The sequence below is a fragment of the Haplochromis burtoni genome, unplaced genomic scaffold (assembly GCF_018398535.1).
Source record: "Haplochromis burtoni strain Fernald_Lab_line unplaced genomic scaffold, NCSU_Asbu1 Contig_44, whole genome shotgun sequence".
In the NCBI taxonomy this organism is placed as follows: Eukaryota; Metazoa; Chordata; class Actinopteri; order Cichliformes; family Cichlidae; genus Haplochromis; species Haplochromis burtoni.
Genome location: NW_024582405.1, coordinates 27,735 through 55,646, shown reverse-complemented (window position 1 = coordinate 55,646; position 27,912 = coordinate 27,735). Strand labels below are relative to the sequence as shown.

Here is a 27,912-nt window from a genome sequence, read left to right as displayed (position 1 = left end):
GTCTTGTGGGTCTGTTCCATTGGCTTTGCACCCTACAGCTTGCAATACATTTTATTTTTAGACAAAAGCAGCTTTTTTTCTACAAAACTTTCCAAACAAGCCATACGTGTTCATAATCTTTAACATTTAACATGATAATTAATTTCTGAGATGCAGGTTTTACAGCTTTTTTTGAACAACACATGGCCTGACCTTGGTGTAAATCTGCTGGGCCATCCTCTCCTGAGAAGACTGTGGTATTTCATTAACACACACCTAAACACTTCAGACCACCAAGTGCAAAAGCTGCTCACACCTGCTGACTAGTGATGGGACGTTCTGTATCGAGGCTTCGGAGCGTGTGTCGAGTATGGAGGGGGCGTTTCCGCGAAGCTTCAAGAAATTGGTTTCCCTTTGTGTATGGTTTTGGGGACCAGGGCGGGGCAATTCTTCCAAAGCTTGTGTCGAGTAATGCGTTTCCGCGATGCGCGTATCGAGGCTTGCTTCATTTATGGGAGGAGCTGAAAATGATGACGTCCGAAGCCTCGCTGCCCGGCTGTACCACGTGACTGGTTCATGAAGTGGTTCGAACTTTGCCGCGAGATATGACAGCGATATAAACCCCTCAGACTTCATTCAAAATGTGGGTGTTTGATGGAGAGTTGCGGTTAGTGAGAGTTTGGAGACAGTTTGGAGGTTTATGAGAGTGAGGAGAGAAAGTCAGGAGAGAATGGAGCCAGCTAAGAAGAGGAGGATGTCCTCCCCTGTGTGGGAACATTTTGATCTTATTCCTCCCAACAAGGTATGTAAATTTCTACAGAAGATGTATTTTCATAATACTGATGGTGCAATACAATTTATGTTGAGCTGTCTTGACTTTTGTACAAGGTGAAGTGTTTGCTATGTGCCAGGGAGCTGGGATATAACAACAACACCTCATCCATGCTTAGGCACTACAGAGCTTTGCATGAGAATAAGGGGGACACCGATTGTGGAGCAAGACCAGGTGAGCCATCAAATGCAATGATAATATAGCATGCAGTAATGTTACTAAATGATATAACAATATTATACAACTGTTATAAGTTACGTGTGTGATATTTATATTTGTGCTTTATCTTTATTGTCTTTCCTCAGGAGAACAATCTCAAATAGATGAAGACCTGGTCAGCATGGTGATTGAGGACTCCCAGCCATTTAGCATTGTGGAGGACAAAGGATTCAAAAGATTTGTTAAATCATTAAATCCTAGCTATGTTCTCCCCACTAAAAAGGTCATAAAAGCAGTGAAAATTTAGTTTTTACAGAATAAAATGTGAACAGGCAGGACTGAGGCTCAAAGCCTCAGTGTGTAGCTGTCCATACCTCAACGTTACAAAAGCACAACTACTGTCCACACCCCAACCACACCTCACCTCACAGTAAATGATCATTTCCATTTCAAGCATTTCCAAATAATCATTTCCCATACTGCCACTATAAATATACACAGTATACTGCCATCACTACAATATACATGTTTTACACACTCCTTTTGTTGTTGACATTTACAGGCTGTGTGCAAAATGCCACACTCTTCAAATTCATGCCAGCTATTATTTTTACGTCCAGTAGGTGTCCTGCTAGAGCAAATGAAGCTTCATGAAGCTTCGCGTTGGGGTGAACCAATTGGATGAAAAGCTTCAGTGCTTCATGGGGCTTCATCTGCCCATCACTACTGCTGACGATTAGTTAATCAAGTCCATTTGATTAGCAGCACCTGGCTGCTCTTAACTTCTATGGAAGCCTTAGCTGTGTACTTGTTTTTCACAGCACTCTCTTTTTCTCATGACAATAACATCCAATAAGGAAAAAAAAAATGTCTCAATAAAGCCGAGCCGCCTCTTGTTCTCGCAGTACTTCTTTATTTGGAGTGTGTAAATTACACTACATCAAAACTCTTTACAGTAACTGAGGATAGTTTGGTGTACAGTACGTGGTAACATATCCCTTTAACACATCATACACAACATACGACACACAGCTGCTGCGTCACATGAAACCAAATACAGTGTTTTTGTTGGCAAGAGAATCAGGGGGAAAATGACATGCTATGCAGAAATGACAGATGTTTTCATGATACTACGGCAAAGACTCATGATTTTAAAATGTGACCGTGGAAACCAGATACAGCAGCTGTGCCAAATGCTTTTTTCCCCTTACACTTAAATGAGAAAATAAACTCAAAGTTTTAAATGAGATAAAGAGAGATCATGGAGAGATCTCACTAGGAAGGATGTGCAGCAGGTTAGGATGAGGATAGAGACAGAAACATACTAAATGAATTAACTGATGAACTCTGGATCACACCTGTGGTCCCAGACAGGTGCTCAGACTTAAATTTCAGTAGGGAAAACCATCCATGCGTCTCCAGTGGATTACTGGATTTGCTTAATTATGCTAACAATTTCACAAATTTCTGCAACTATGGATAAAAACAGCAGCTGTGTGTGAGGCTGGACAATAAAGAAGGAGAAAAAGACTTGTACTTCTAGGCAGAGAGAGATCACACTAGAAAGGATATGCAACAGGTTAGGATGAGGATAGAGACAGAAACATACTAAATGAATTAACAGTGTGTTAAGTTGGAAGGAGTACTTTAAGGAGCTGATTACTGAAGAAAATTAAAGAAGAAGATAGATGAAGGAAGAGGATTGGTAAGGAGGAAGTGAGGGGCAATAAAAGTGATGAAGATATGGGAATGTTATTGGCAGAAGTGACAGAGACATTCAAGATAGGCCCTTTTTGCTTCCAACAGTAATGGACGGGTTGACAGATGAGTTCAGGCAAGAGTATGCATGGTCTATGATGATTGCAGACAAGACTGGTCTTTATTGAGAGTAGAGAACAGCTGTAAAAGAGGCTGAAGAGGTGGAGGTATGCGCTGGAATAAAGAGGAACATAAGTGAGACAGAATACATGTGTGTGAATGAGAGGTGGAATGATGAAGCTGCAAGGAGTAAAGACAGTGAAGGCAGATGAGTTTAAATTCCTAGTATCAACCACCCAAACCAAGAGATTGTGCACAAGAGAAATGAAGAAGAGATTGCAGGCAGGGCGGATGGAGTGGGAATGCTAAAAACAGCTTGCTTTAACGGCTTTTTTCTTATCTGTCCCCCTGTGCAACGCACAACTTCCATCAATGAAGATTTAAAAATAAGAAAATGAGAGAAACCTAAAGCTCTAAAGCCAGCTCTTCTGCAGCTCAGCTTTAGACTGAGCTAAACGTATCACATTTAATGACGAATCCTTCTCCACATATTACATCATAGTGCAGCTGTTTGTCCTACATTCGTAACCAGCTCACTTTTTGTTCTTTTTGTTACATTTGAAATTAAATGTGTAGGCTTAGCTAAATTAAATGTTAGCTAAGCATAGCAAGCTATTTATTTAAAATCACAAAAGCAAAAGTTTATTTTTAAAGTTGCGCCATGAAAGAAAAAGTGTGCTCCTCTGGGCCAACTTGGATAATGCATGAAAAACAGAAGCACACAACATTCACCTGACTGCAAGCATACATCATTTCCTGTTTTCCTGAATTCATGAGACAATTGGGGCATCTGAGTTTTATAGATGGTGCTGTTACAGGCTATTAGCTGGATAATGCAGTGTTTCTGAAGGCATCAGCTGAACTAATAATACCTCAGGATACAAGCAGCAGCATCTAAAATGCATTCAGGCTGACAAACACGCCCGTCTCCCAATGTTTCCAATCTAAGCCACAATAAAACTCAGCCAATAAATCAGGCAGGGGTAACAAATTCAAGCACTTAATAGATATATGCACTTCTGAACTTTGAATAAGTCTTGTGAAAGCCTCAATGAAAAATATTCCTCAGAAAATCCAAGATAAGAGATTCAGAACAACTGGATGTCTTTATGTCAAGTGAAGTGCAGTACACGTCTGTGAATTTGGCAGTTTTGTCATAAACCGATATAAAATGAATAATATGTGCATAAATACGTGAAAGGAACCAGAATCATTTCACAAGATAAACCAATTTCACAAAAACTGAGGATATTTTATAAGTTTTGGCTAAATTACAAATAAGCTATCAGAACCTTTTCTCTTTCAGATGCAGCATTATTAAGCGGTGTAATGATTGTCACACTGCAGTAAATGCTGTCTGGATTATTTGTATAAGTCTGACTTGTATCAACTTATCGGGTTGATTTCTGAGACTTGAACTGAATTAGAACTTCAAAATTCTCAAAGGTCATAAGCATACATCATAAGAACTGTACTGTGGCTTCTCATGCTGGAATCCTCATTTATTTAGGCAGCTGCATTGCAGTAAAAGCCCAGTGAGAAGCATTCCTGTGGTTGAATACTTGTACTGACAAAATTCAAAGTGCTGACACAATAAGTGTTTCTGCCTTTGCCTTATAAATCATCACATTTGGAACTACTGTAAAACAAGAGCCCATCAATTCCAGTAACCAGTTTCAGAACAAATGCTTTTTATATTTAGATTAATTTAATTTACACAGCCTTCAAAACAAACTAAGAAAAAATGCCCCTGATCTTCATTCATTCTTGATGACTGGTAGAAACAAACAAACACATGCACAGGTTTTAACATTACAACAAAAATGTTAAGTGCTTCAGGACATCATTAGGCAGTTCTTTTCATTTCTCCATTACAGAAATTCTTAGGTATGTCATGTTTCGTGTGTACTTATTATTTTTAAATACTTGGCATAGAAACAACTGGATGGCTATTGTGCAAACTCATAGGAAAAGATACTCCACTGTATTGGTAAATATGGTCCAAGGAAGTCCAGAGGGAAGAATCTGACCACAGCATCTTCACGTTTCAGTCCAGGAGAACAAGCTGCTACTGAAGAGATGTGTATACACTTAACAGATGGAGCCTCTACCCATGGAAATCTTTTTTGTTGTTGTTTTTTTTTTTTTTTGTTTTTTTAAATCCATTATGGTCAAGAATGACCTGCATAGGCCACAGTGAGGGTCTGGATGCTGTCCCAAGCTCCTCAAATGTACTAATGCAGTGGGAATCCCCCCCCCCCCCAACAAACAAAGTTAACACTTAGTTACTTCTTAAACTACAGCTGAGCTTCAATCTTTTAGACCTTATACTGTCGATTATTATTAAGTGTTTTCCCTAATATGCAGGAGGCAACATGGTTCAGTCAGGACTTTTCATCGCCTGCCCGTCAGTCCGGCTGCACTACTGCGGTTGAGGTTGCGGCTGAGCTGAGGGAAGTGGACGGTGGGAGTTCTGGAGGTGGGACCATAGAGGCCCAGGTTTCTGGCTGCGACAGACTTCCTGGGCTGCTTCACACAAGGGAACGGGGAGAAGACTTGCTGTTTAGGAATGGAGGAGAGCCCCGGGGTTGACGGGGAAGAGGAGACTTGGGATCTAGAAGATGAGGAGATAGAGGAAAGGGAGGGGGTAGAGGGGGAGGAGGTTTTGTAAAAGGTGGAGGAGGCAGGAGGAGAGAGCGCAGATAAGCAATTAGCTGATGAAGAAGGTGGTAAGGAGGAGGTGGAGTTGGGTTTTGGAGTGGAGGTTAGTGTAGGAGAATCTGAGGAAGATTGATCAAGAGAAGAAGGAGCTGTTGGAGTGTGGGGTGTGCTTGGTGTGGAAGGTGATGAAGAAGAGATGCAGGAGTTGGAGGAGTGGTGAGGTGGTGGAGTAGTAGGAGGAGAAAAGCATCTGACAGAGCCAGCGTGTCTTTCTGATGAGTCAGACTCTTTATGTCTGATGGAGGATGGCGGTGGAGGGAGGAGAGGGACTTGGGGTGCAGGTTTAAACTCTGGTAATTTGGGTACTGTATCTGGGTTTTGGTCGTTGGGAGAACTTTGATTTGATTCACTCTCTAGAGTCAGGGAGTCCAGCTGCACTACCACATCTGCAACTTCTGCTCCTTTAGTCTCATCTGAACCCTGTAAAGCCTCTTCACATGCTGACCCCGTACCAGAGGAGTCAGGAGACAGAGGTATAAAAGAGTCGCTTGCCTCTTTCTGCTCATCATCCCATTTATTTTCCTCACTCTGTTTCTCCTCCTGCTCCTCAACCTCCAACTTTGCTGATTCTCTTTTTTCCTTCTCCTTTTCATCTTCCCTGTCCTCTGAATCTCCAAATCCCAGCTGAGCTCTAGCCCTAGCTATATTCCTCCGATGTTGCCGAACATGAGCGCGCCAAGGTGATCCTCCACCTCCTCTGGAGCTTCCTGGAGATCCAGTGCTATTTGAGGCCAGGGAGCTACAGCGCTGCCTGGCTGGGGAACCCGGAGGAACCGGACTCTGGAACAGAGAACTAGGTCGGGCCCCTGGTAAAATGGACGTTGTAGCAGAAGTGGGTCTGTAGCCTCGAGCACCTCCACGTGGTTTTCGGCCCAGGAGGAGATGGTTTATCACTGAACTGGAAGGGTTGAGCTGTGAGGCCAGGACACGGGTGGCAGGACACTTATCTGGAGGGGAGGTGACAGTTCAGAGAGAATAAAACAAAATGTATTAAAACAAGCTTACAACAGATGCTCTCTGAGCTTACCAAGAAGGCATAAAAATGACAGAATTCCATGAGACATTTTTACTTTGCCCTTTAACCAGAGAAACAATTTATTTAGCTGACCAAAGTAACTACTAAGGCATAAAATAAATTGTAATCTTAAACATAATTTTGTTGTTGCTGTGCAAATCATGACTGCTGCATGCTATCATTATATGAACACCATTAAAATTAGGGGTGAAGATTAAAAAACAAACAAGATAACATGAGCAAAGATAACTAAAGCTAACTAGAGCCTGATTTTTGCTCCAGATAGTTATGTTAAGCTTTTGTTAGCCCTAGTTAGTTCCCTTTAGCTCTTAGTAACTCGTATAACCTCCAGATTAATTTAGCTAGCCACATTAAGATACCATCAACACCTGTTCATTCAAAAATAATTGTTAGTTCTGAGTAGTTTCTTTTAGCTTCAATTAGCTCATGGTACCTTCAAACATACGCTTTTAGCTTCAGGTACCTACTGTTAGACATCTAGGTACGGTTGCTCTTTTAGGCTTTCATTTGTTGCCATTACTAATATTGAATACTATTAGGTTCAGATAAGTTCTGCTAGCTTCTTTTACCTATTTTCTGCTCACATTTGTTCCAATTAGCTACCATTAGCCCCTGTCAACCCCACTCAACCCTTTTTAGTTTTCCATTAGCCATGTTAGCTTTAGTTAGCTTCTGCTAGCTCTTCTAGATATCTAGTTTTCTCTCCTGTTAGGTTAAGACGGCTCCTGTTAGCTCAAAAAAAATCTACTGTTAAGTCTTATTAGCTTATTTAGACCCGATTAAACCATTATTTGTTTTTATTTCCTCTAGATAACTAAACCTTCACTCAATTTTAACAACTTTTACTTTAATTTTTTATAATTATTTGATACAGAAACCATCATTGTTTTAAAAATTGTATATAACTGCATGTTTTCTATTTTAATAATTTTTTTTAACATTTTTTAAACACTTAGCTATTCCAAGCAGCAATATAAGATGTCAAATACTAGGGGCATGCGGAGCTTTTGGTTTATGCAATAATGAGATTCAGAGAAGCTGTGGACTAGAGTGAAAATTATTTTTCTCATATTACATAATATGTACAGTGCTAAGGCCCATTCCCAATGTAAATAAACCATATTAAAGTACAAGCAGGACTTTTTAAAAACAGATTAAAGTGATTTACAGAGCGTGTTATGCACAAATGTTTACAGCTGCAGAGGGAAAACACCAAATGTGACTGTAATACTTTTGCACAAGCCTTATAAATCATGTGTGAATACGACATGGAAGGAGCTGCAGCTGCTCATCAAGGTTAGTGTCACGATTACCCAAACAGAGAAATCCTCCAACATGCAGGCAAAGAATGTGAATCATTGACCAAATCAAGTGTAACTGGAAACATCTGTCACTACAGAGCATTTTGATAATGTATACTGTACACTTCATATAAGAATTAAAATATTTAAGAGCAGTTAAATGTATAGAAATATTATTTATGCATGTAAAGGATATTATTTATACATAGCAGTGACAGGTGCCTCCAAATAAACATTCAGAATACATATATAGGTGATTGATTGTGTATGTCACCTGTAACCAGAGCAAAACCATCACCAGTTGTAGCTACAGTAGTTCATTTTCCACACTTATTTTTGATCCAATATCAGTTATATAAAAGTAGAGTGTGACACCTGTTTCCAAAAGGCTCTCAAAATACCAGACAACAACTGTCAAATTTATAAATAAAAGCTTTCTTAGCACTGCAGACACATGTGTGCACTGCACAGCATTTTGAGAGCATCATCCATCTGCAAAACCGAGCCAACGAAAACCAGAATTTTGTCAAAATCAATCATTTTTATAGATATACACCACTAGTAATCATTCAGTGGTCTTGCAAGATTTCCCCAGAAGAATTTAGTTCTCTACTTGTATTAGTTGTGTCTGTGGTAAGAATCTGTTGATTCCAATAAAGACCATTTCTAAAAAGTCGAACACCAAAGATTGCTCAAATAATCCCCAGAACACCCAACTTCAGAATGGCTGTTGACACAAGTACCGTCAGTGTGCTGCTCAGTAGTGCTGCCACTCTGTTTGCTGGAAGCCCCCTGAAGAACCCCTGGACTTGTGGGCGCTACAGGTCCAGGTCCTGTGAGTCACACGTCATAATCATCATCAACAGCTGGCTTTTTGGTTTCTTTATTCTCATCCATGTGTACCATTTCACTGGCATTTTATTTATTAAAGGGGACCCATTAGTCTCGTTTTCAGCTCCACATTTATCTTTTAAGTCTACTAGAGTAGCTTTGCATGATTAATATTTAAAAATTAGCCTCATCTATCTTACCATCCTGTCTGAAAGAAGCTAATTTAGCTCCTCTCCCTTTTAAGGCAGCCTTCTTCTGACTAGTTAAATGTCTTTGCACTGATAAAACGAGGCGTTTCACTGGTCTTGCCCAAGATGTAAAATTAGTTTGAAATCCCTGCTCTAGATTTTCACGGTCTAGTGAGGTTGCTGTTGAAGTTCATTTCAGTCATCGATGTCATTTAGTCGTGTCAAGTCTCTCATCCCACAGTCAAACAGACCTCGGCTAGTGACAATTGATCTTTGGAGGAATATATATATGGTTTTTAATTTACTCTTTTATATTCTAACGCTTGGGTGTGTGCTTCCTTTGATATATGTGTATTCTCTCCTGCCTCCTTATAATGACAAATACTACATGAATCTGTGGGAAAAGCTGAGCTATATCCCTAAAATGACCATATTTAGGGATATCCCCTAAATATGACATCATAAAGACTAAGGAGTAGAAAAACAAACTGTCTAAAACTGCTTAACTGAAGCCTGAGCTAGCATTTCACAGGTATTACTTGTACTTGCTGACATCATTACTTGAAACTTTGGTCATGTTTGATACAAGCATGCACAATTGTAACAGACAATAGGAAATGTATAATAGGTCCCCTTTAAGAAATGTTCTGGTGTGTCTCGACAGCAGAAACACACAAAAGATTTATGCACTGAAGAAAAAAAATTTAAAAACATCCTGAAAAAATAAATAATGAACATAATGAAACGTTTTGTTTTTTTTATATGAGTGTCTTTGAGCAATGCAAAAGCTCAAAGACATTCATCATCTTGGTAAACCAGCTGTGTGAATGCTGTTACTCATTTCTCACTCACCTGTGCGGATGTAGAGTTGCATAGCCTGTTGCTGCTGCCGTCGTTTGATGCGTGCGTATTGCTTCTTCAGGGCGTAGATGTCGGTGCTCATTCTCTCCATCATCATGCCGTTAATGGCTGCTTGATGCTCTGCCCTTGCACCTCCTCCTCCTCCTCCTCCTGATCCTCCACTACCAGCCCCTCCTCCTCCCACTGCTCCGGGGCTCAGCTCTGCGATGCTTCCCTGCTCGCCTCGCTGGTCTGAATGCAAGAATACATGTAAAACCAGAACACATGCTTTATTATTTCCACTTTTTTGGATCTATTTTATGACTGAACATGAAATAAAGTGATTAGAGTCAAATTAGCTGGTGGTTCAAAAAGGCAGATGGAGCAATTTAAGCAGAATATACAAAACAGGCCAAATCCAGCATGCCTTTTTGGCTCTTCTTAAGCTCCTTTTCATACTTATTTACTTGCCCAGTTTGGCTTTAAATCAAAATCAGCTGTGCACTAGAAACATCAGATTTAGTACAAGCGAGAGAAAAAAAAAGCTGCTTGATGCTATCGATAGATGATAACATCTGGAGCATTCACTTAAATGTACACAACATGCTGCATTGTCTGATAGTGTTTTGGAGACTAGAAGTTACAAGTTTCAAAGACTTTCAAAGTAAGCCCAGCGGGCTGAGTCACTCTTTCCTGTTTTCTTTGCCTCTGATGGCATCACAATCATGGCGCTTTTAGACAAGCAGCCTTTGAAGATGACATAAAGTGCATTTTGTTGAGTGAATTATTGTTTGTTTTCTCTTCAGCTTCACTGAAAGTTGGAAATTATTTTCCATCTCAGCTCTTCCAGCAGGACGCAACGAAAAATCCCCGTCAAAGACAAGCAGCTCAGTTTGTTCACTGTAATTACTCTGCTGTCTCAGAGCCCCTGTGCAGGCGATTGATTGATGTTCTTTTCCTTCACATTGCTTCCAAATATAATGAGCAGAGTTTCCCTTTTGAAGTAGGTTAAGACAGTTGTACTGATATCTTCTTATGAGGTTAAAAGTTCAGCTCAGGTTTGGAAAACAGCTTTTACAGATCTTAACCAATGTTTTTAACTAAAGCCCCCTGGCTGGTTTCAGCTTTTTCATGCTTGTACGAGTCCTTGAAGAAGCAGGAAGTGGGGATTTGTCTGGAGGAAACAGATCAGAGTCTGTCAGTACTTAGAGTCATATTAAGGGCAGGACACGAGGATTTGGGGCAGCAGTCCATCTGGAACTGCTTGGCTCCTGACTGTACCCACACTGAGGGTCACCATTTAAATCCTGTGTGTGTGTGCGCTGACCTTTGAGATGTTTCTGGTATCTCTGCAGCTCGGGGGCCAGTAGGCCACCCAGGGGACCCAGACAGCCGAGCGCAGTCACCACAGAATCTTCATCGTCCATGTCGGCGTCATCATCGCTCTCCCAGCTGCCCAGACCACCACTGCAAGAAAACCATCAGCACCACCACAAAATACACATATTTATCTGTACAAGAGGTGAGATGTCAGACAGACAGAAAAAAAAAGAGTGTAAACACACTTTTGGACTGAATGTTTTGGTTTTCTGAACATTTGCTGATGACCAACATTTTACTGTTAATGTTGAACATTAGTGTCAGTGAGCAGAGTTGCACTGCTTTAATTTACAATGAGTTAATTCTGTATTAAAATTATAGTTGGTGATTACAAAGAGGCTTTACTGCTTCCTATACTGCGCCATTTTCCTTCTGAAAGTAGTGACCATCAGTATAATACAAGCATCTGTCCCATGGTCACACCTCCAGGTCATCACTAGCGGTCACAGAGAACATAAAAATGCCTTTAAGAGTAGTAAAGTGGAAAAATATTGAGTTGGGTTTTTTTTTTTTTTACACAGCACTATTGATCTTCTGAGTTTAGAACAAACCTTCCATTGGATTTCACTGAGGTAGGAAACGGAGTGATGTTGTAGGTGTATTTCTCTCTTAGCTCGGCTAGCTGAGGGAAGGGAAACACCGCCATGGAGTAAACCTCCTGACAGACACAGAAAGGAGACAGGTGAGGAAGCCATGATCACAACATGTACAGCATTAAAGTAGTGTGTGTGAAGTTTGCTCACTACCTGCATGAGCTCTGTAGGATCGATGAGGTTGTGCTCCAACATCTCTTGAGTGAGACAACCCATGGTGCTGTAAAACTCATCTGCTGTCTGACAGTACTCTATCCTCCTGAAGAAAGAGGAAGTGAGAGAACCAAGGATGGGTTTATAATTTGATTTAAACCATCAGAGATGTGGGATGCACGTAAAAAGTTGATAAGCGATTTTTATTTATGTCAGAATTTATCAACAGTGTTAGCAGAATATTTTATCACTTTAAACACGCTTTTGCAAATGGTTGCCTTTTATTTTGAAAATTAACCAGATTAACTGTGCTGTTCCCATGTCTGACGTCCTGCCCTCTTCATCTGCTCTGTGAAGCTTCTGCAAAACAATAGACTTGAAGGCATTTTGAGGGACTCAAAACCATCAAAACCACTTTCCATCTGATATGTGGACTCACATCCTGTTTGGATGCAATCAGCTCCAGCAGCTGAAACCCCACAGGATGCATTTCCGGGGTAATTATTATTAATAAAATAGAATAGCAAGGGTGATATTCGCTTTCAGTGGATTTTTAATACCAAGGGAAATTTAATTCTCTTGCAAACACTGAAAAAAAAAATTGGGTGGAGGTATGTAGCGCAAAGCTACATAACTCCCTGAGCACCATGCATGAACTGCAGTCCTGGACACAGAAGAATATCTTGATTATTTTGTGAGATTTTCTTGAGATGCATGGTGCTCAATGAGGTATGTAGCTTTGAGCTACATACCTCCACCCAGTTTTTTTTTTTTAATATTTGAGTTTATATTTTATATTATAATATTCAGTGCTTGCAAGAGAATTTAATTGCCCTTGCCATTAATAAGCAGCAGAAATTTGCTTCCTCTAAAGCAGGGGTGTCGAACTCCAGGCCTCAAGGGCTGGTATCCTGCAGTTTTTTAGATATTACCCTGGGTAAACACACCTGAATGAAATGATTAGTTCATTACCAAGCTTCAATAGGATATCTGGGCTAGATAGCGTAAGGACCTCAGTCAGTTGGGAGGGCCCCGAAGCCTCTACTCTCTACACACCAAAAGAAGTAAGCTGAGGTCTGTGGTTCAGGCTTCTGACTGGAATTCCTCTAGGTGAGGTGTTTTGAAAATTTCCAAATGGGAGAACCTGGACTTCTCTCAGCTGGCTTAGGAATGCCTCAGTGTCCCACCAGAAGAGCTGGAGGTAGTGGCTAGGGAGAGCTACTGACCCAGATGCATGAATGGATGATGTGAAATGTCCAGTTTTCCCCTATCCTAAAGGGCTAAAAAAAAAAAAAATCTTGATATAAAATCTACTCCAGCAGCCAATCACTTTTTAGTTACACGTAAGCTACGCCCCACCTCTGTTCATAATGTGCATGCATGAGTAACACTGCAACCAAACAGCCAAGCCACACCTGACGTAACATCTGCAGCAGAATTACCAAAACATATGTGTTTGGGTGTGTTCTCTACACCAGGTGTGACTGCAGGTAGGTTCACTTACTCTCCCAGTCTCTCCCAGATGGCGAGACCAACTCGAAACAGCACCTCTGACCCCTCAAAGAAAACAGAGTCCCAGATCTTCAGCACGGTGGGTGCCGGCAGGCAGGTGGCAAACATGGTCAGAAACCACTGCATAGTGAAGACGTTGGTCAGCGGAGGCTCGTAGCTGCCTGCAGCAGAGAGGCAAACGGATACTAAACATATATGAAAAAGTTCTTAGCCTCTCTGTAGGATGAACATCTAAATAGTTTACAGACTTTGTGACCAAATATCCCATATAGCAACTGTACCTCCAGCCTCTCGGTTGGCTGCTTTCTGAAGGTGGTGGAGGTGCTGGGAAAGCCTCGGCAGCTTTAGACGCAGCAGGTCTCTGAATACCGCCATGTCCACTGACAGGAGGAGACAACAGAGTAAGAAATCTAGCGTGATGAAAAGTTAATGGTATTCATTAATCCTCAGATTAGATCCCCAGATCCACAGTTTTTAAATTTACATAACTATTTTCATTTTTCACTGGAAAAATAAACCCAATTTGATATAAAATTTATTCTGTCAAGTCCATTAAATCACTAGTGTTTTCACATCCAGGTAGGACCCATCTGCTGATTTAGACTCTGGGGGCGTCGGCCAGTTTTTGTAGGGCTTCAAGTGTTAGTGGATGAAAGAAATTCAGATTAAGCTTCTCTTTTTTCCCTATTTACAAATTTTTAAAAAAATTATGAAACAACCTTAATTTCAATCACACAATACCCAACCCCTGGGGCCTGGCCCTGGATAAGAGGGTGGAGGGAGGGAGGGATGGATGGATGGATGATAGCCAATTACATTTCAGGAAATACAATATACGACTGAAGCTGAGACGTCACTACTCCAGGCCTACATGTGGACTACAACATACAGGAATGCATTTATGGAGATTATTTCATCTCCAAATCAGATAAATGTACCCAAGGGAGTAAAAAAAAAACCAAACTAAAACAAAACAGTCATGACTCTAAAATGCAGACAGATAATCTCCTGCATCTCTAATTGCTGCTGCTCTGTTAAGCACTCTGTATCTGCCCTGATGGAGTTCCTACAGTTTGGTGTCCACTTTCACATTTTTACATTTGGCACGACGATATTGTCATTAGCATCTTTTTAACACATAAGTGTGAAAATTAGATATTATGGCAGCCAGTATAATCTTAGGTGTACTGTCATAGGCTGTTTACCTGATAACGCTCGCAAGTTGTTGGCAAAATAACTGTCAGGCAGCACTTTATCGATAAGATAGATCATCACCTGGATATGGATGAGTGGGGGAAAAAAAAGAACAGAAAATAAATAAAAAACATGGTTTAAGCACGGTTATGATCATTCAAAGCAAATTAAGCTACTTAAAAATGTTTTATTTTAAAATCCACCAGCATATGTAAGCAGACTAAACTCAATGACCTGAGTTTGATTATATGGTTAGATTTTGGTGTATACCTTCAGTGCATCACTTTCATTGCCTTCTGTAACCTCCAGTATAAGAGCAGCCAGTACATTGAATCCTTGGCAGTAACCCACAGTTTTATTCCAGCGGGCGTATGCCAGAAGCACCCTCTTCAGCACCACCCTGTCTTGTTCCCCTTCCTGGCCACAATAAGAGCTGCAGCCTGTCCTGTGTAGATCCTGTGGACGAAAAGGAACAACAGCTTGGATTATTTTATTACAAGGACGTGCATTAACATTAAACAGGATAAATGATGACTAGACTTTGCCCTGTTTACGGAAACAGCCGTTCCTCTGTTGAATCAATGAGTCAGTGAGAAACAGCAAAGATCTGCAACGACTCAGCTGACAGAGTCATCCTGTGTTCTGACGCACAAGTCATCAGCAAACAGCATCTAAGCAGGTACACCTTCCAAGAAACACATTATATTTTATTGGTAGCTCGAATAAACTGTTGAATGCACATAAACAGCCATTACGGATGTATGCACTCACAAAAACAGCTCATCATAGCTCAACAGGTTGAGGAAAAAATGGTCAGGGGAAAGATGGAATGTTAATAATTATAGGTCTTGAATCCAGCGTAGTACTAAAGTTTCAAACACAGACTGCACTGAGTGGACTAAATGCTAGTTTGATGACATTCACACCCAGTCTGGAGGAATAATTTACCTTTAATATTCTAAGGTCTACGTCATCGCTGACATAAGAACTAAGCCTAGCCCTTAGTTTTACAGAAAAAAAAAAAACTTTACAGGAATAAATGAAATTTTTAAATTCGTGTCAATCACAACTTTTTAAGTTTTTAAGGCTTTTTTCTGTGATTGTCAGGAAACATTTCAAAACCGCATCATACATTCAGATATTCTCATAGCACAGGTTCAGGGGTTTTGTGTTAGGATTACATGTCATCAACACTAATAATTTAAACAGATAAATGGATTAAATACATAATGAAAATTCTTGCCTTTGACAGCCTAGATGCAGTTACAAGTTTAATTTGAAGTTGTAGATTATCCTGGACATTTCAATACAGGGGTGACGCGCTTTTAGCACCACAGAATGGCTGTATAAGACGGATGTAGCTTCAGGGTCTCCATCCATATACATCCTAGTGACCGCATCCATCTTTTATGTAAAATGTATGCTAGGAGCCAGCCTCAAGTGGTCAATTACAGAACTGCAGTTTTTGGCATTTCATTTATCAAAGCCAGGACCTTTCTTTTAAAGATACAGGATCCAAAATGTTTAGAATAAAAGAGCTTTATGAATGTTTGTATGTAGTACTGAAGTGCTTTGAGTGCTCCGTGGAGTAGTACCATGTCCCTGCATGTGACCCTGAACTATGTCTACATTACACTTCAAAAGGTATTCAGTGGTCTGCCTGTTCTGTATTTTATGCTATATGCTGCAAATACAATTTGGTTACCTTGACGATCTGGATCCCAAGGGAGTCATCATCTGGATTGCTGCGTTCATTAAAGGCAAAACGAAGAGTCTTCTCCCAGTCAATAGAGATACTGTGGAGGTACTGGTCTGCTAAGGTTAGCCAAACCTGGATAATGACAACAGCAGCCAATAAACAATGAGTCAGTCGGTGCTGTGGTTTTTGTAGAAATCCAGCCAACATTTAAACGGTACTTTTACTTTAATTAGGAGCTCCTGTTCACTGTGACTCCCATTGTTTTACATCCACGCAAGAGAAAAGCTTTTCATTTTCTGACAAAATGAAAGTAATTGCTTCCATTTTTCATACTTGCATCAAAAAAGATAAAACTGGGATGTGAGATGAATGGAGCATAGATAAAGTACCTCTACACGCTGTTCTTTCATACTACGCTTTCTCTCTCATGACTGTAAAAACTTGGCCCGAAGGCTGACGACAACAAAGTGAACAGACGTTTCTTGCAATAGCACAGCTGGGCTCTCGCTTTTATTTGCTTAACACCCCGATGGCTTCAAAACATGACCAGAGAGGAAAAATGTGTAACGCGTTGTTTATCAAAACACCTTTTTATATGGAAGCAATTTTGTGCCCAAACAGAGAGAGTTTCTACTTTTTTACTCACTGAGAATGACAAAGTTCTTACAAAGCTTATATTTGGGTGGTTAGAGCAACATACCCTGTTCCTCCATTCCTTTGGTATCCCAGTTGGAAGTCTTGCCACAGCTTTGAGGGCATCGTACCACTGTGGGGAAGAAAAAGCACTCAGTTTAATTGGTTTATCAATGAAAATACCCAGAATTATAATTTTTATATGCTTACTCTATTAAAGAAAAAGGAAAAAGCTATCCAGTCTCACTCACTATATGTTCATCTTCTTCTACATAGAGTCTAAACATGCACGTAGTGGAATGTAAACATAATTTCAGACCAACAGCTTTAAAGTGGTAAAAAGAAGATGTATCAAGGAAGGATACTTGTGGTATCGAATAGAGTTACTGGCTTAATAGCATATAGATTATATTCAGTGCAATCACGTTCATCCAACTTTATATTTAGTGTGACGATTAATGTCACTGGTTGTCTAACTGGTTCAAGTGTGCTTAAAGATGTGTAGTTATTTTTATAATGAAGATGAACTGAAAAGAAAAAAATATATTCAGTATTAGTATGGTAGACATTTTTATTTTAACATGTCTATTTGTCTAAATTATGCATTGCTAATATGGGGGGAGGGGTATCTGCAGAATAATCTGAAGGTGTACTTAATATATGGGCAGTGTATCGTCACCCCTCACCTGCTGAAATCCATTCTTTCCCAGAGATGGTTCAATGGTAAACTTCAGCCTTGTGTCAACCCCTACAAACAAACAAACAGCTGGTTAGAGGCACCTTCTACTTGATGTTCAGACTTTTTCCAGATACAGAATTGTTTTTTTGTTTAAATGTGTACACATGCACAGAAATGTTATCTGGAAATCGCACACTTAAAACATAAGGTAGTTAATGAACCCAAGTTATTGATCTTCATAATTTAAAACCCACATTTATAAAAACGTTCCAGAGAAACATTTTTGCCCGAACACCTTTGTGTACTTCTCATTTCACTAAACAATCTGCTTAATGTTTAATGTTAAAGATCTGAAGTCTTTCTGCTAGTTTTAGTCAGATACACCCAATGGCAAAATGGCGCAGTTTACACATTTTCACGTGTATCCAAAGGAAAAATGGACATCTCATTTCCCGACTGTGATATTTTTTGGTTTGCTTTGGAGCTTTGAGTCGCTCTCCACTTCCTGGTAGTGCTGAATCCGCATTTCAGTCTCCATTTCACTGATTAAATATCGTCTAAAACCTCATTTACAGCATAATACAACCCTACGAGAAGACTACCCGGAAGAGAAATTCTCATCTGAAGTTAAGAAGCCGTAAAGTCCTGACATGCCAGTTCTCTCGGCTCAACGCCAACAGCTCCGACTACGGCCATTTGCCTTCCCGTCCCCATCCAGCTCAGCCTCTGGAGGATTGGTGTCGCTCACGCGGGACACCTGCGTGGTTTTTCTCTACGATGAAACTCCGAACATAAGAAATAATGGCTTGTAACCTGAACGGTCCGCTTCTGCCGTTTTGTCGTGCGCCATTATGGATGAGCGCAGTTTTATTCTGCAGTGTCCTCTTGGGGCTTCGGGAGAGGATTAACGCGGAAAACCCTCCTACTTCCCCGTCACAGATTAGTCTAACGCAGCCGATTCAGTGTGGATACAGAACTGCAGCTAAGGCCGGCAGCAGCAAAGTTCAGAGGGCAAATTTAACCAGTTCTCCACAGTGTACGTGACACAACCACGGTAAACACGAACATAAACAAGGAGAGTGTGAAATGATGGGATAAAAGAGTCCACGATTCAAATCTTATTCTGAAAGTCTGTAATTTGATCGATTATCAAGGTAAAGGTAACGAACCTCCACCCAAATACAGCAGCGGTTTTAACAATCTCTTACACTGCCGCACATGTGCCAGAGAAACGTCTCGGTTTTATTTCAAACCTGGAATCTACTTCTTACTTTCACTGCGTCTCGTTTAGATTTCGACTTGCTCTGTTACCCCCTTTTCTATTTAAATTATCTCGAGCATTTTTAAGGTTTTTGTCTTATTCCATTTTAATTGTCAATTCTACTTTAATGAGCTATGCTATAGAGTTTTTTCCAGCCTGTATCATAATGATTTCCACATTAACAAGATTCAAACTAAATGTGGGTCAAACAGTTTTAGTGGGACACATTCATGCCTGACATTTTAATATATGTATCCAGCCATGACCTTTTGTCGCTTACATCACATTACTGTATTTTCATTTACAATGTGCTACAGTTCACTACTGTAAACTGTACTGTAATATTTACATATTACAGCCATTTACTATTGGAATTACATTATAATAATGTTTAATGACAAAAATCAAACCCAGTGCATGGGGTTGACAAATATAAAAATATTTTACTCCCATTATAAGTAAATACTATGAATGCAAATCAACAGCAACCCCAGCCACTAAAGATGTGCCCATTCATTTTAGCACCTGATGTCTGCACAACACTTTCCCATGACCTCATATGCCATATATACCATTTCTTTGGAAATAAATAGCTTGTTTTATGTCACCTGCACATATTTGCTAACCACATGTCTGATGCATCAAGACATCCGGAAATACACAGAAAATAAGCCAAGTCACTCATGACTGTTCGCTATGCTGGTTAATCATCTCTTAAAATGACTAACACACAAATTATTGTTTTAAACAGTCCTAAAGGATCCATTCTTAAAATGTTTGTAATACCACATTAATGCTTAACTGTGCCATTATTTTGATAATCATAATTGGAAACATATTTCTTGAATGTGATCTTTCTTGGCTTACGATATGTAAAGGAAAGTATGATTTTTTTTAAAAAATTGCTGCACCCACATGACCCAAAATCTCCAACAACAGCGTGGACTTTATTATTAGATATTTCAGCCCAACATTTCGTAGTATTTTGGCACGTATTCCTTTTTTAGCGCTGCTCTGCCTGCAGATGTTTAAAATAAGCCCATATACTCGAAGGTCACCTGGCTCTAAGGTACACAGCAGCCGGGGTGCACTCCTGGATATCCCGTTGCGCTTCTTCAGGACGCTGCTGATGATGTTACCGACCCCTCCCGAGCTTTGCTGCCGCTGCTTCACGCACGCTCTCGGCCTTCTGCCGGCGGCGGGGAGCCGGTCCTGTCTCATCCCGGAACCAGAGCTGTAAACGCGCTCAGTTACCTCATCGTTTGGTTCCGCTTTTACAGGCACTCCTTTGATGGGGGGCTAGAAGACATTCTGGCCGCTCCTCCAAACGCTCTCCTGTAAATCAATCGATTAAATTGATGTTTCAGCCTTCTTCCGGTGATGTCTCGTTCTTCTGATTTATTCCGGAGGAAACAACATATCTCCGACGTATCAGTAAGTGCGGTACTAAATCACCCAGCACGCCATGTTCAAAGGCTCCAAGTGATGCATTAAACATAAGAAAGGTCAAAAATAGCCGAAAGTAACCGTTTGTGCTCCTTTAGCGCCGCTGATGCTGCACGCCTCCTCATCCTCCTCCGATATGGCGTCACCGGGAGGAGGCGCACGGACGGAGGGATGCGGTAGGATGGAGAGACATGTGGGGCAAGATAAAAGGATGAGGTAATGGTGGAGGAGAGCGCATGGAAAGGGGAAGTGGAGATTCAGTTTTGTAACCCACTAAATCCTAGCGCACCTAATACAACAATGTCATCTCGCTGCTTACATCTATTTAGACAAAGTCACATTTCCTTTCACAGTGAACTGAGATGAGCAGACAGCAGTGGGCAGACTTTATCTGACAGCAGGGCACAACACTTCACACGAAGAGACAGAAGACCTGCAACCAAGTAAATGCCTTTCCTATACCTACGGCAAAGATTAATTCTCAGACAGGAAAACCCTTTCTGGGCTAAGGTCAAGTGTCAAAAAGGCAAGGCTCTTCCTTAAAGTAGCAGCTCATAGATACAAAGATACACAAGAGTTTTTTTCTTCCACAAAACTTTAAAGTACACAGTGAAAAGAACGATTACACCATTTTTCTAAAGATTTTCGGCATTGGGTAACTTATCCAAGTGTTTCCCAACCTTTTGGGGCCACGGAACATATGTCACATTAGAAAAACCACACGGCACACCACCAAACAAAAAACATGTCACAAAAAGGATATTGATCTTTTGACACGCACCAGGCATAGCGGAATTGCCTCGGTTTGTCCCCAGTATACCCCCAGTACTTTTTGCTTTCATTACTCATGCTAGGGCCTTCACCTCGGTCAGAATTTTCTCCAGGACCAGGTCAGATTGACTACTTTTTCTTTTTAAATATTTATCCATTGCTATTTCGTGCTGCGTTGTCTCACTCGCAGCATGACTATTGTGCAATTTCTTCTGCGTCTTCTTCTGTTTTACTGGCAGTTGGCAATCCATTTGATTAGAGCAGGTAGTTGTACTGCCCTCTAGTAGAAAAAAAAAGGTAATTGTTCTGCCCGTTACTCACGCCTGTCACTTAGATTACTAATCAGGTGGAACCAAATAATCTTCCATGGCACACCTGATCATTTCTCATGGCACACCTATGTGCCACGGCACAGTGGTTGGGAAACACTGACTTATCCTACAATTCAAACAGAAATCCTTTCCTAAAATGTGTATACTCTCCTTCTGTTTAGTTATCCATCTTCATAAACGTTCTACCAACAAAATGTGGCCAGCAATCAAAGAAATCTTTGCAATGAAAATCAATGATGCTGGCATTATGATTCAGCCCTAACAGGTGCAGGAAGTGCTTCCTGAGTGGAAAACATTTAGTCTAAATGAAATTACCTGCAACAGACTTTACATAAAAATAAATTAAGGCCTTTGTGGTGAAACTGTTCAGCCGGTAAAGCTTCATGATGAATTACCTCAGCTCTAGATGTTTATGTTCCAAGGACAGCACTAATAACAAATGTGTTTCTATCATGGAAACCTATTTTGGGGCTGTACACATCTGCTCATGTACAGAAGCTGCTGTTACACAGCAGACAGACATCATTAAAAGATACAGTAAGATAAATAGTTAACTGATAAATCTTTAATGTCCCAGTTTGAAAAAGCTCTTTCCAGCCCTCAGGCAAACATGCCCAAATTAACTGAAATTTTAATTAGAGTCAGGAAAAGTACAATCAGACATTTTATGAACTAGTAAGATGCAGATGAAAAATTATACCACACATAATTCAACCTGATTACATTTTGACTGCATTTTTCCTGCTCTGCCTGCTGCTGCTGTTGTTGATGTTAATATTAATATAAAAATATTTACGCATTACCATAGCGACCAGAGAGCATTAAAGGGCTGAGAGGAGGATGTTACTCTCAATGTTGTTGGCGCATTTCAGGAGTACACTGCTAATAAAGTTACACAGTGAATTCGCATTTATTATTATATTTACAAAATGCCAGTTTGTGTCTCGGTCGTATCATTTTATTTTGTTGTATTTATCTGCGACACCTTAAAAGCCGGTCAGGGAAAATATTCTCTGACATTAAACGGGTCCATGGCGCAAAAAAGTATCAGGACCCTTTGGGGACCCTAGCATGAGTAGTGGTCAGAAGAAAGCAAAAAGGGTATACTGGGGACAAACCGAGCCAATTCGGCTATGCCTGGTGTGTGGGGAAAAATTAGCAATATCCTTTTTGTGACATTTTTGTTTGGTGGTGTGCCGTGTGATTTTTCTAATGTGAAATATGTGCCGTGGCTCCAAAAGGTTGGGAAACACTGCTCTAATGCAGAGACACACACACACTCACACACATCCTGTAGTAACAGATGGTCTGTTTTTCCCCTGTAGGAACAATTAGATCATAAATTGCTATTTGTTATGAAGTCATAATCTTGATATAAACATGTTCATGTCATTTCATGCAATAAAAAGTAATAAAGCATTGACTGAAATTTATTGTTTAGTATTTTCTATGTCACCAGCAAAAACCATTCAGCCAAATCACAGCCTTTGCAGTGTTCAACAGGAGCCATATTACCATATTAATGTTCTGTGTTGTGCAACTGACCACCTAGTGTACGACTGGCCTGGTCATAAAGTCTGTAAATGGAAAGCAGCACTGGAAAGCTTATATTCTGTTATAGAGACCATGATGAGAGCCAATATGATGCACAGTGATGGAAAAGAACAGTCTCAGTAAATGCATAATAGCCATTCAGTGATATCTTCACTTCTCTGGCCAGGCCTGCCTCTAGGTGTCTGATAAGTGGAGTTAATCAGTGTTAAGGCCAAAATCTACAGTTCCTGTAGTGGCCACATGAGTATGGAAGCCCGTTTCTGCCACACACACAAAAAAAAAAAAAAAAGTATCCATAACTCGAAATTTCAACTTATTAACTCAAACTTTTGAGAAAAGTAACTCGAAATTTCAAGTTAGCACTGCTAATCAGTAATCTACGTGAATTACATAATTTTCTTGTTACCCGGAAGCTGAAGCCCTCAGCTAAAAATGCTACAGCTAAGCTACCAGTATTACAGCCAGTCATTAATGCCCAAATTGCTGGATATTTTCAGCATGGCTTTACACATGATGAAATCATTGTTTTATTAGCAGAATCACACGGCATTACTATCAACAAATGCACTTTCAAAAGCGTCAATTTGTTGTGATTCGGTTTTGAGTGCGCATTCCACAGATTACTGATTGACAGAGCTAACTCGAAATTTTGAGTTATGGATACTTTTTTTTTTTAAAGTTGCAGAAACGGGCTTCCGTACATGAGGCTGTTACAGCATTTAAAAACTGCGTATTGCCTGGTATAGGAAGGTAAAACAGTTTTGGTCTCACCTACACTAATTAAATTAAATTAACTGGACATCTCCACTTTCATACATTTTAAAGATTATTATCATTACTTTTTTTTGTTGTTTCAGCTTCTTTTTGGATCATAAATTGGCATGTTTTGGTTTAAACTCCATTTCTCCTGTTGTTTGACAAATCTGGTTTGGATCATGTCATCCACAATTTGGACCTCTCAGTTTTAAGTTGTTGCTCTAGTTTATTTGCGCCTCCATTTGCTTAATTCACAACCTGCTTCTTGAAAATATAAGAGTGTAATTTTGATACTTCAGGGAGTTTGACTACAAAGAAAAGGTCCCACAGGATGAGAAACCTCAACCATCTAAACCCCAAAAAGGCCACAGAAACAAGGCTGACATGTGACCATTTAAAAAAACAAAATGGCTCTCATGTGTGTCTGCATCTGATTTGCAGAAAAGGACAGAAAAAAGTGAAATTAGTAACCATGTTTCATTTGCTGTGTTGTCTGGTAATTATTCAGGTTTCTGTAGGAACGCCTCCATTAGCTGCCATTTCTTTTCTTTTTTTTCCTTTTTTTGAGCGACAGGCTTCTCATGATTCATAAATTGGTGGCAAAAACATGGAAACCTAAAGTTTCCTCTTAAAAGTGAATCTTTGACCTCTTTATTTTTTCAGTGAAATGAAATTTAAAAAACAAACAAACAAACAAACAAACAGGGAATTGATTTTCAAACAAAGGGTTGCTCTGAAAGTCTAAATGTGAAATTCAATTAATGTACAGCGTTACACTAAAGCCAATCAAAATGCAGGATACTTTCTGAACAAAACACATAATATAACATATAATATATAATATGGGCGAGTAGGACAAGGGAGACAAAAAATGGTGTGCAGGAGAGACACCTGAGCACCCTTACAAGACCTGTATAAATGCATTTTTGTTAAAATTAAAAAACACACACACACACACACACACACACACACACACACACACACACACACACACACACACAAACCCAAATTCTACTTCATTTCTCTTTCATGATTTATGATATCGGACTAGGACATGTGTCACAAAAATATTTTAGGTCCTTTCAGCACCCATCCATAATTATTTTGTTTCCTTTTTTTCCTATTCTCAGCTTGCATGGAATTGAAAAAGCCATCCTTAATATGGTCATCTCACCTTCTACCTACCTGCTGTTCAAACCTAGTGCTTACGATGGGCAGCCAATAAGAACAAAGAACACCTTAACAATAGAGCAACTAAAATAGCCTCCTTCAAAAGACACCAAGATTCAGCATGAGATAAATACAGATGATTTTAAACCATGAATCACACAAAGCTACCCTAGATGAGTCCAAACAAACATCTGGAGCTGAAATGGACCATAATGACCAATAACTAAATAACACACCATAATGGAATTAGTGTTAACATGTAGATTTTTTAAGAGGTACACTGTGTACCTCTTTGTGTGTGTACCTCTTTAAGAGGTACACACTCCTGAATTCAGATGAAATAAACTCATGAGACTTTTCATAATTTATTCGAGAGAAAGAATGTGAATAATGATAAACATAATTTGTGTTCATTTTCAGCCACTCATATTCATATAATTTCTTGAAGGATGGTGCAGATTTTGTGGCCTTCCCAGCTCAGTGCAGTCAGCTAAGAGGACCTCCACCTGTTGTTTCACACAGTTACACCTCCTGTGTCATCCTGCCTGGTTTGCTATTACATAAAAACAATGAGTGTATAGTCTTACGTCGTTTTTGTGACACGGCCTGAAGAAACGCTGTGATAATGTCGTAGTTCTTCTGCAGTTTGTGGCAAAGTCGGTCCCGTCTCTTCAGCTGGCGGATCAACTTGGCCGACTGAAGGCCTGTACGATATTTCACCTCCTGGATGATTGAATGCAGCTCCTCTGGGGCTGAAAACAAACACAGAAAATTGGTGGTACAAACTCCACACAAAAAAAAACAAAACCCTGGCTTGATGGTAGAATTGAACTCAGCACATTTTTATTGTGAGGCAATATTGCTAACCACTGCTCGACCTGTGCTGCCCTTACAGCATTTATTATTATTATTATTATCATTATTTTAAATGCCAGTAACAGCCAAAATTACGTCATCTATTGATCTCTAACTTTTTCAGATGATCACATTTTAGGAACATGTGTCTTTCTTTAACCTACATCTTTTTCAAACACATATTTTCCACAATAATATGTACTCAAAATAAAGCCGTGGCACAGTTTTGACACACCCGTGATATCTGCAGTCCTCTGATAAATCATAATCTCACACTCATTAGCCTGTTTTTCCAAGCTGCAGGCAAAGGAGGAAATGAAAACCAGATCAGCAGTGCCACATAAACACAAACCCTCCACCCATTAATGGAAACATGGCGTTTAAAATCTGATCACAGCAATAGATTTAAGGAAAAACAGGGGACACTTTTGGTTGTTTTTCTCATGTGTAAAATAAAACAGATACAAGAGCAGTTAAAAGTAGTTCTTACTTCATTGTGATATACATCTATTAAGGATCGAAGGATGGACGGACAAGCCATTCAAATAAATCAATAACTTTTTTTTTTAAATTATTAATCCTGCTAACTACCACACGGACAAATCACATAAACTTTGGATGTTATGCATTTAGCTTTTTGGTGTGTGTATTATTTTTGCAAATACATTTGGATTAAAGCTAATAAAAATAATATATCCACAGACATTGTATCAATTTTCACAACTGTAAGAGTCTAATGCAGCCAGTCACTGGTTGCCAATTAGGGACGCACAAATCTGATATTTAGTTATTGGTCAGATCCCGACTCAAAATGGTGGATCTGGTATCAGTAAAATCTGTCCATCTACTTGATTCAATTATATGCTGTTCTGTGTTTGCTGTACCAGTAGTGCGCTGGTTGCTAACAGCAAAGAGTCAGCAGTTTGGTGGCACAACCGTTGATGACACTTGTGGCTTTTCTGCAGTAGTCTCATTTCATTCATCCTGATACCTGATCCTGAAACTATGCTCTGATTTAATTGAAATAGCCCCCACATCACCACGCTGATAACCAGAGTCGGCTTTGCTGTGTTGCAGATTTGAATGGCGAGTGGTAAAACACACACTGACGGCCTTCATGTATTCAAATGTCCAACTAACTGTTCAACAACACTGGTGAAGATGAAGCTTTTCTTTTTAAGGGGAATTCATAGTACTGTACTGTGTCAGCTTGAGTAGGTACACAGAATGAAATGATCTGAAACAAACCAGCGTGTCCAAAAAGCAAAATTAAGGTCTTGCAGTAACCTAGTCAAAGCCAGGACTTTGGTTAAATTGAGATGCTTTGGCATGACCTTAAACAGGCTGTTCTTGCTGGAAAACCCTCCAGTGTAACTGAATTAAAAGAATTCTGCAAAGAAGAGTGGACCAAAATTCCTCCACAGTAACGTGAAAGACTCATCACCAGTTATCACAAATGCTTGATTGCAGTTCTTGCTGCCAATTTTCACACAAGTTCAGGTAGGTGTGGATAACTTTTTCCCCTTATAATTGAATTAACCTTTGAAAACCTGTGTATACTCAGGTCATCTTTGAATGATGGTTCAAATTTGCCCATTCCGGGTAAGGGACGAAACACTGCCCCAAGTGGAGGAGTTTAAGTATCTCGGGGTCTTGTTCATGAGTGATGGGAGAAGGGAGCGGGAGATCGACAGACAGATTGGTGCAGCGGCTGCAGTGATGCAGACGCTGTACCCCACCCTGCCTTTTTTCTTTCAAAGTTAGGAGAGCAATGTTTACATCAAGCCTTATTTGAAGAAAAAAAAAAAAGATTCCCAACCATTTATATGCTTGTGAAATTAACACTTGTATCAGATCAGTGGTCTCCATCACCATATACATGAATTCAGGGCTGTGTAGTTATTTAAATTTTACATTTCAAAGACAAAAAATATATATATTAAAAAAAAAAAATCCTTTTTTCATTTTTTGTTTAATTTTACCCATATTTATTATACCTTTCGCATTAGCGTGTAAGAAGTTCAGTTAAGTTTGCATTTACAGTTTTATTTTGTTTTTTTTAGCTGAACCACAATTTAGGTTAAAGGAAATGTACTTAATTAAAAGCACAAGTTTCTGCCTTTTTAAGTGTAATAACGCAAATATTTTCCCAGCATAATGGCACCTGAAGCCAAGATATCTGTAAGTTATCAAAGCAGGGAAAAGTTGGATATGTCGAT

General features: G+C 39.8%; 1 protein-coding gene across 5 annotated transcripts in view; it reads right to left on the bottom strand.

Annotated features, from left to right (window-relative positions):
• Positions 1-1,863: 1,863 nt before the first annotated feature.
• The window catches only part of tbc1d30 (TBC1 domain family, member 30), a 28,525-nt gene continuing 2,476 nt past the window's right edge, over positions 1,864-27,912 (bottom strand). The window contains exons 2-15 of one of the 5 annotated variants that reach the window (XM_005920987.3): positions 25,426-25,590; positions 17,556-17,617; positions 16,937-17,002; positions 16,243-16,368; positions 14,808-14,993; positions 14,549-14,618; positions 13,625-13,723; positions 13,336-13,504; positions 11,832-11,937; positions 11,637-11,743; positions 11,033-11,172; positions 9,718-9,957; positions 8,590-8,679; positions 1,864-6,456 (exon numbers count right to left, since the gene is read on the bottom strand). In XM_005920987.3, coding sequence (XP_005921049.1) covers positions 5,183-6,456; positions 8,590-8,679; positions 9,718-9,957; positions 11,033-11,172; positions 11,637-11,743; positions 11,832-11,937; positions 13,336-13,504; positions 13,625-13,723; positions 14,549-14,618; positions 14,808-14,993; positions 16,243-16,368; positions 16,937-17,002; positions 17,556-17,617; positions 25,426-25,590 — 2,900 coding nt within the window. In that variant the 3' untranslated portion in view covers positions 1,864-5,182. The other 4 variants (XM_005920990.3, XM_005920993.3, XM_005920989.3 and 1 more) reach the window with 4 other exon arrangements.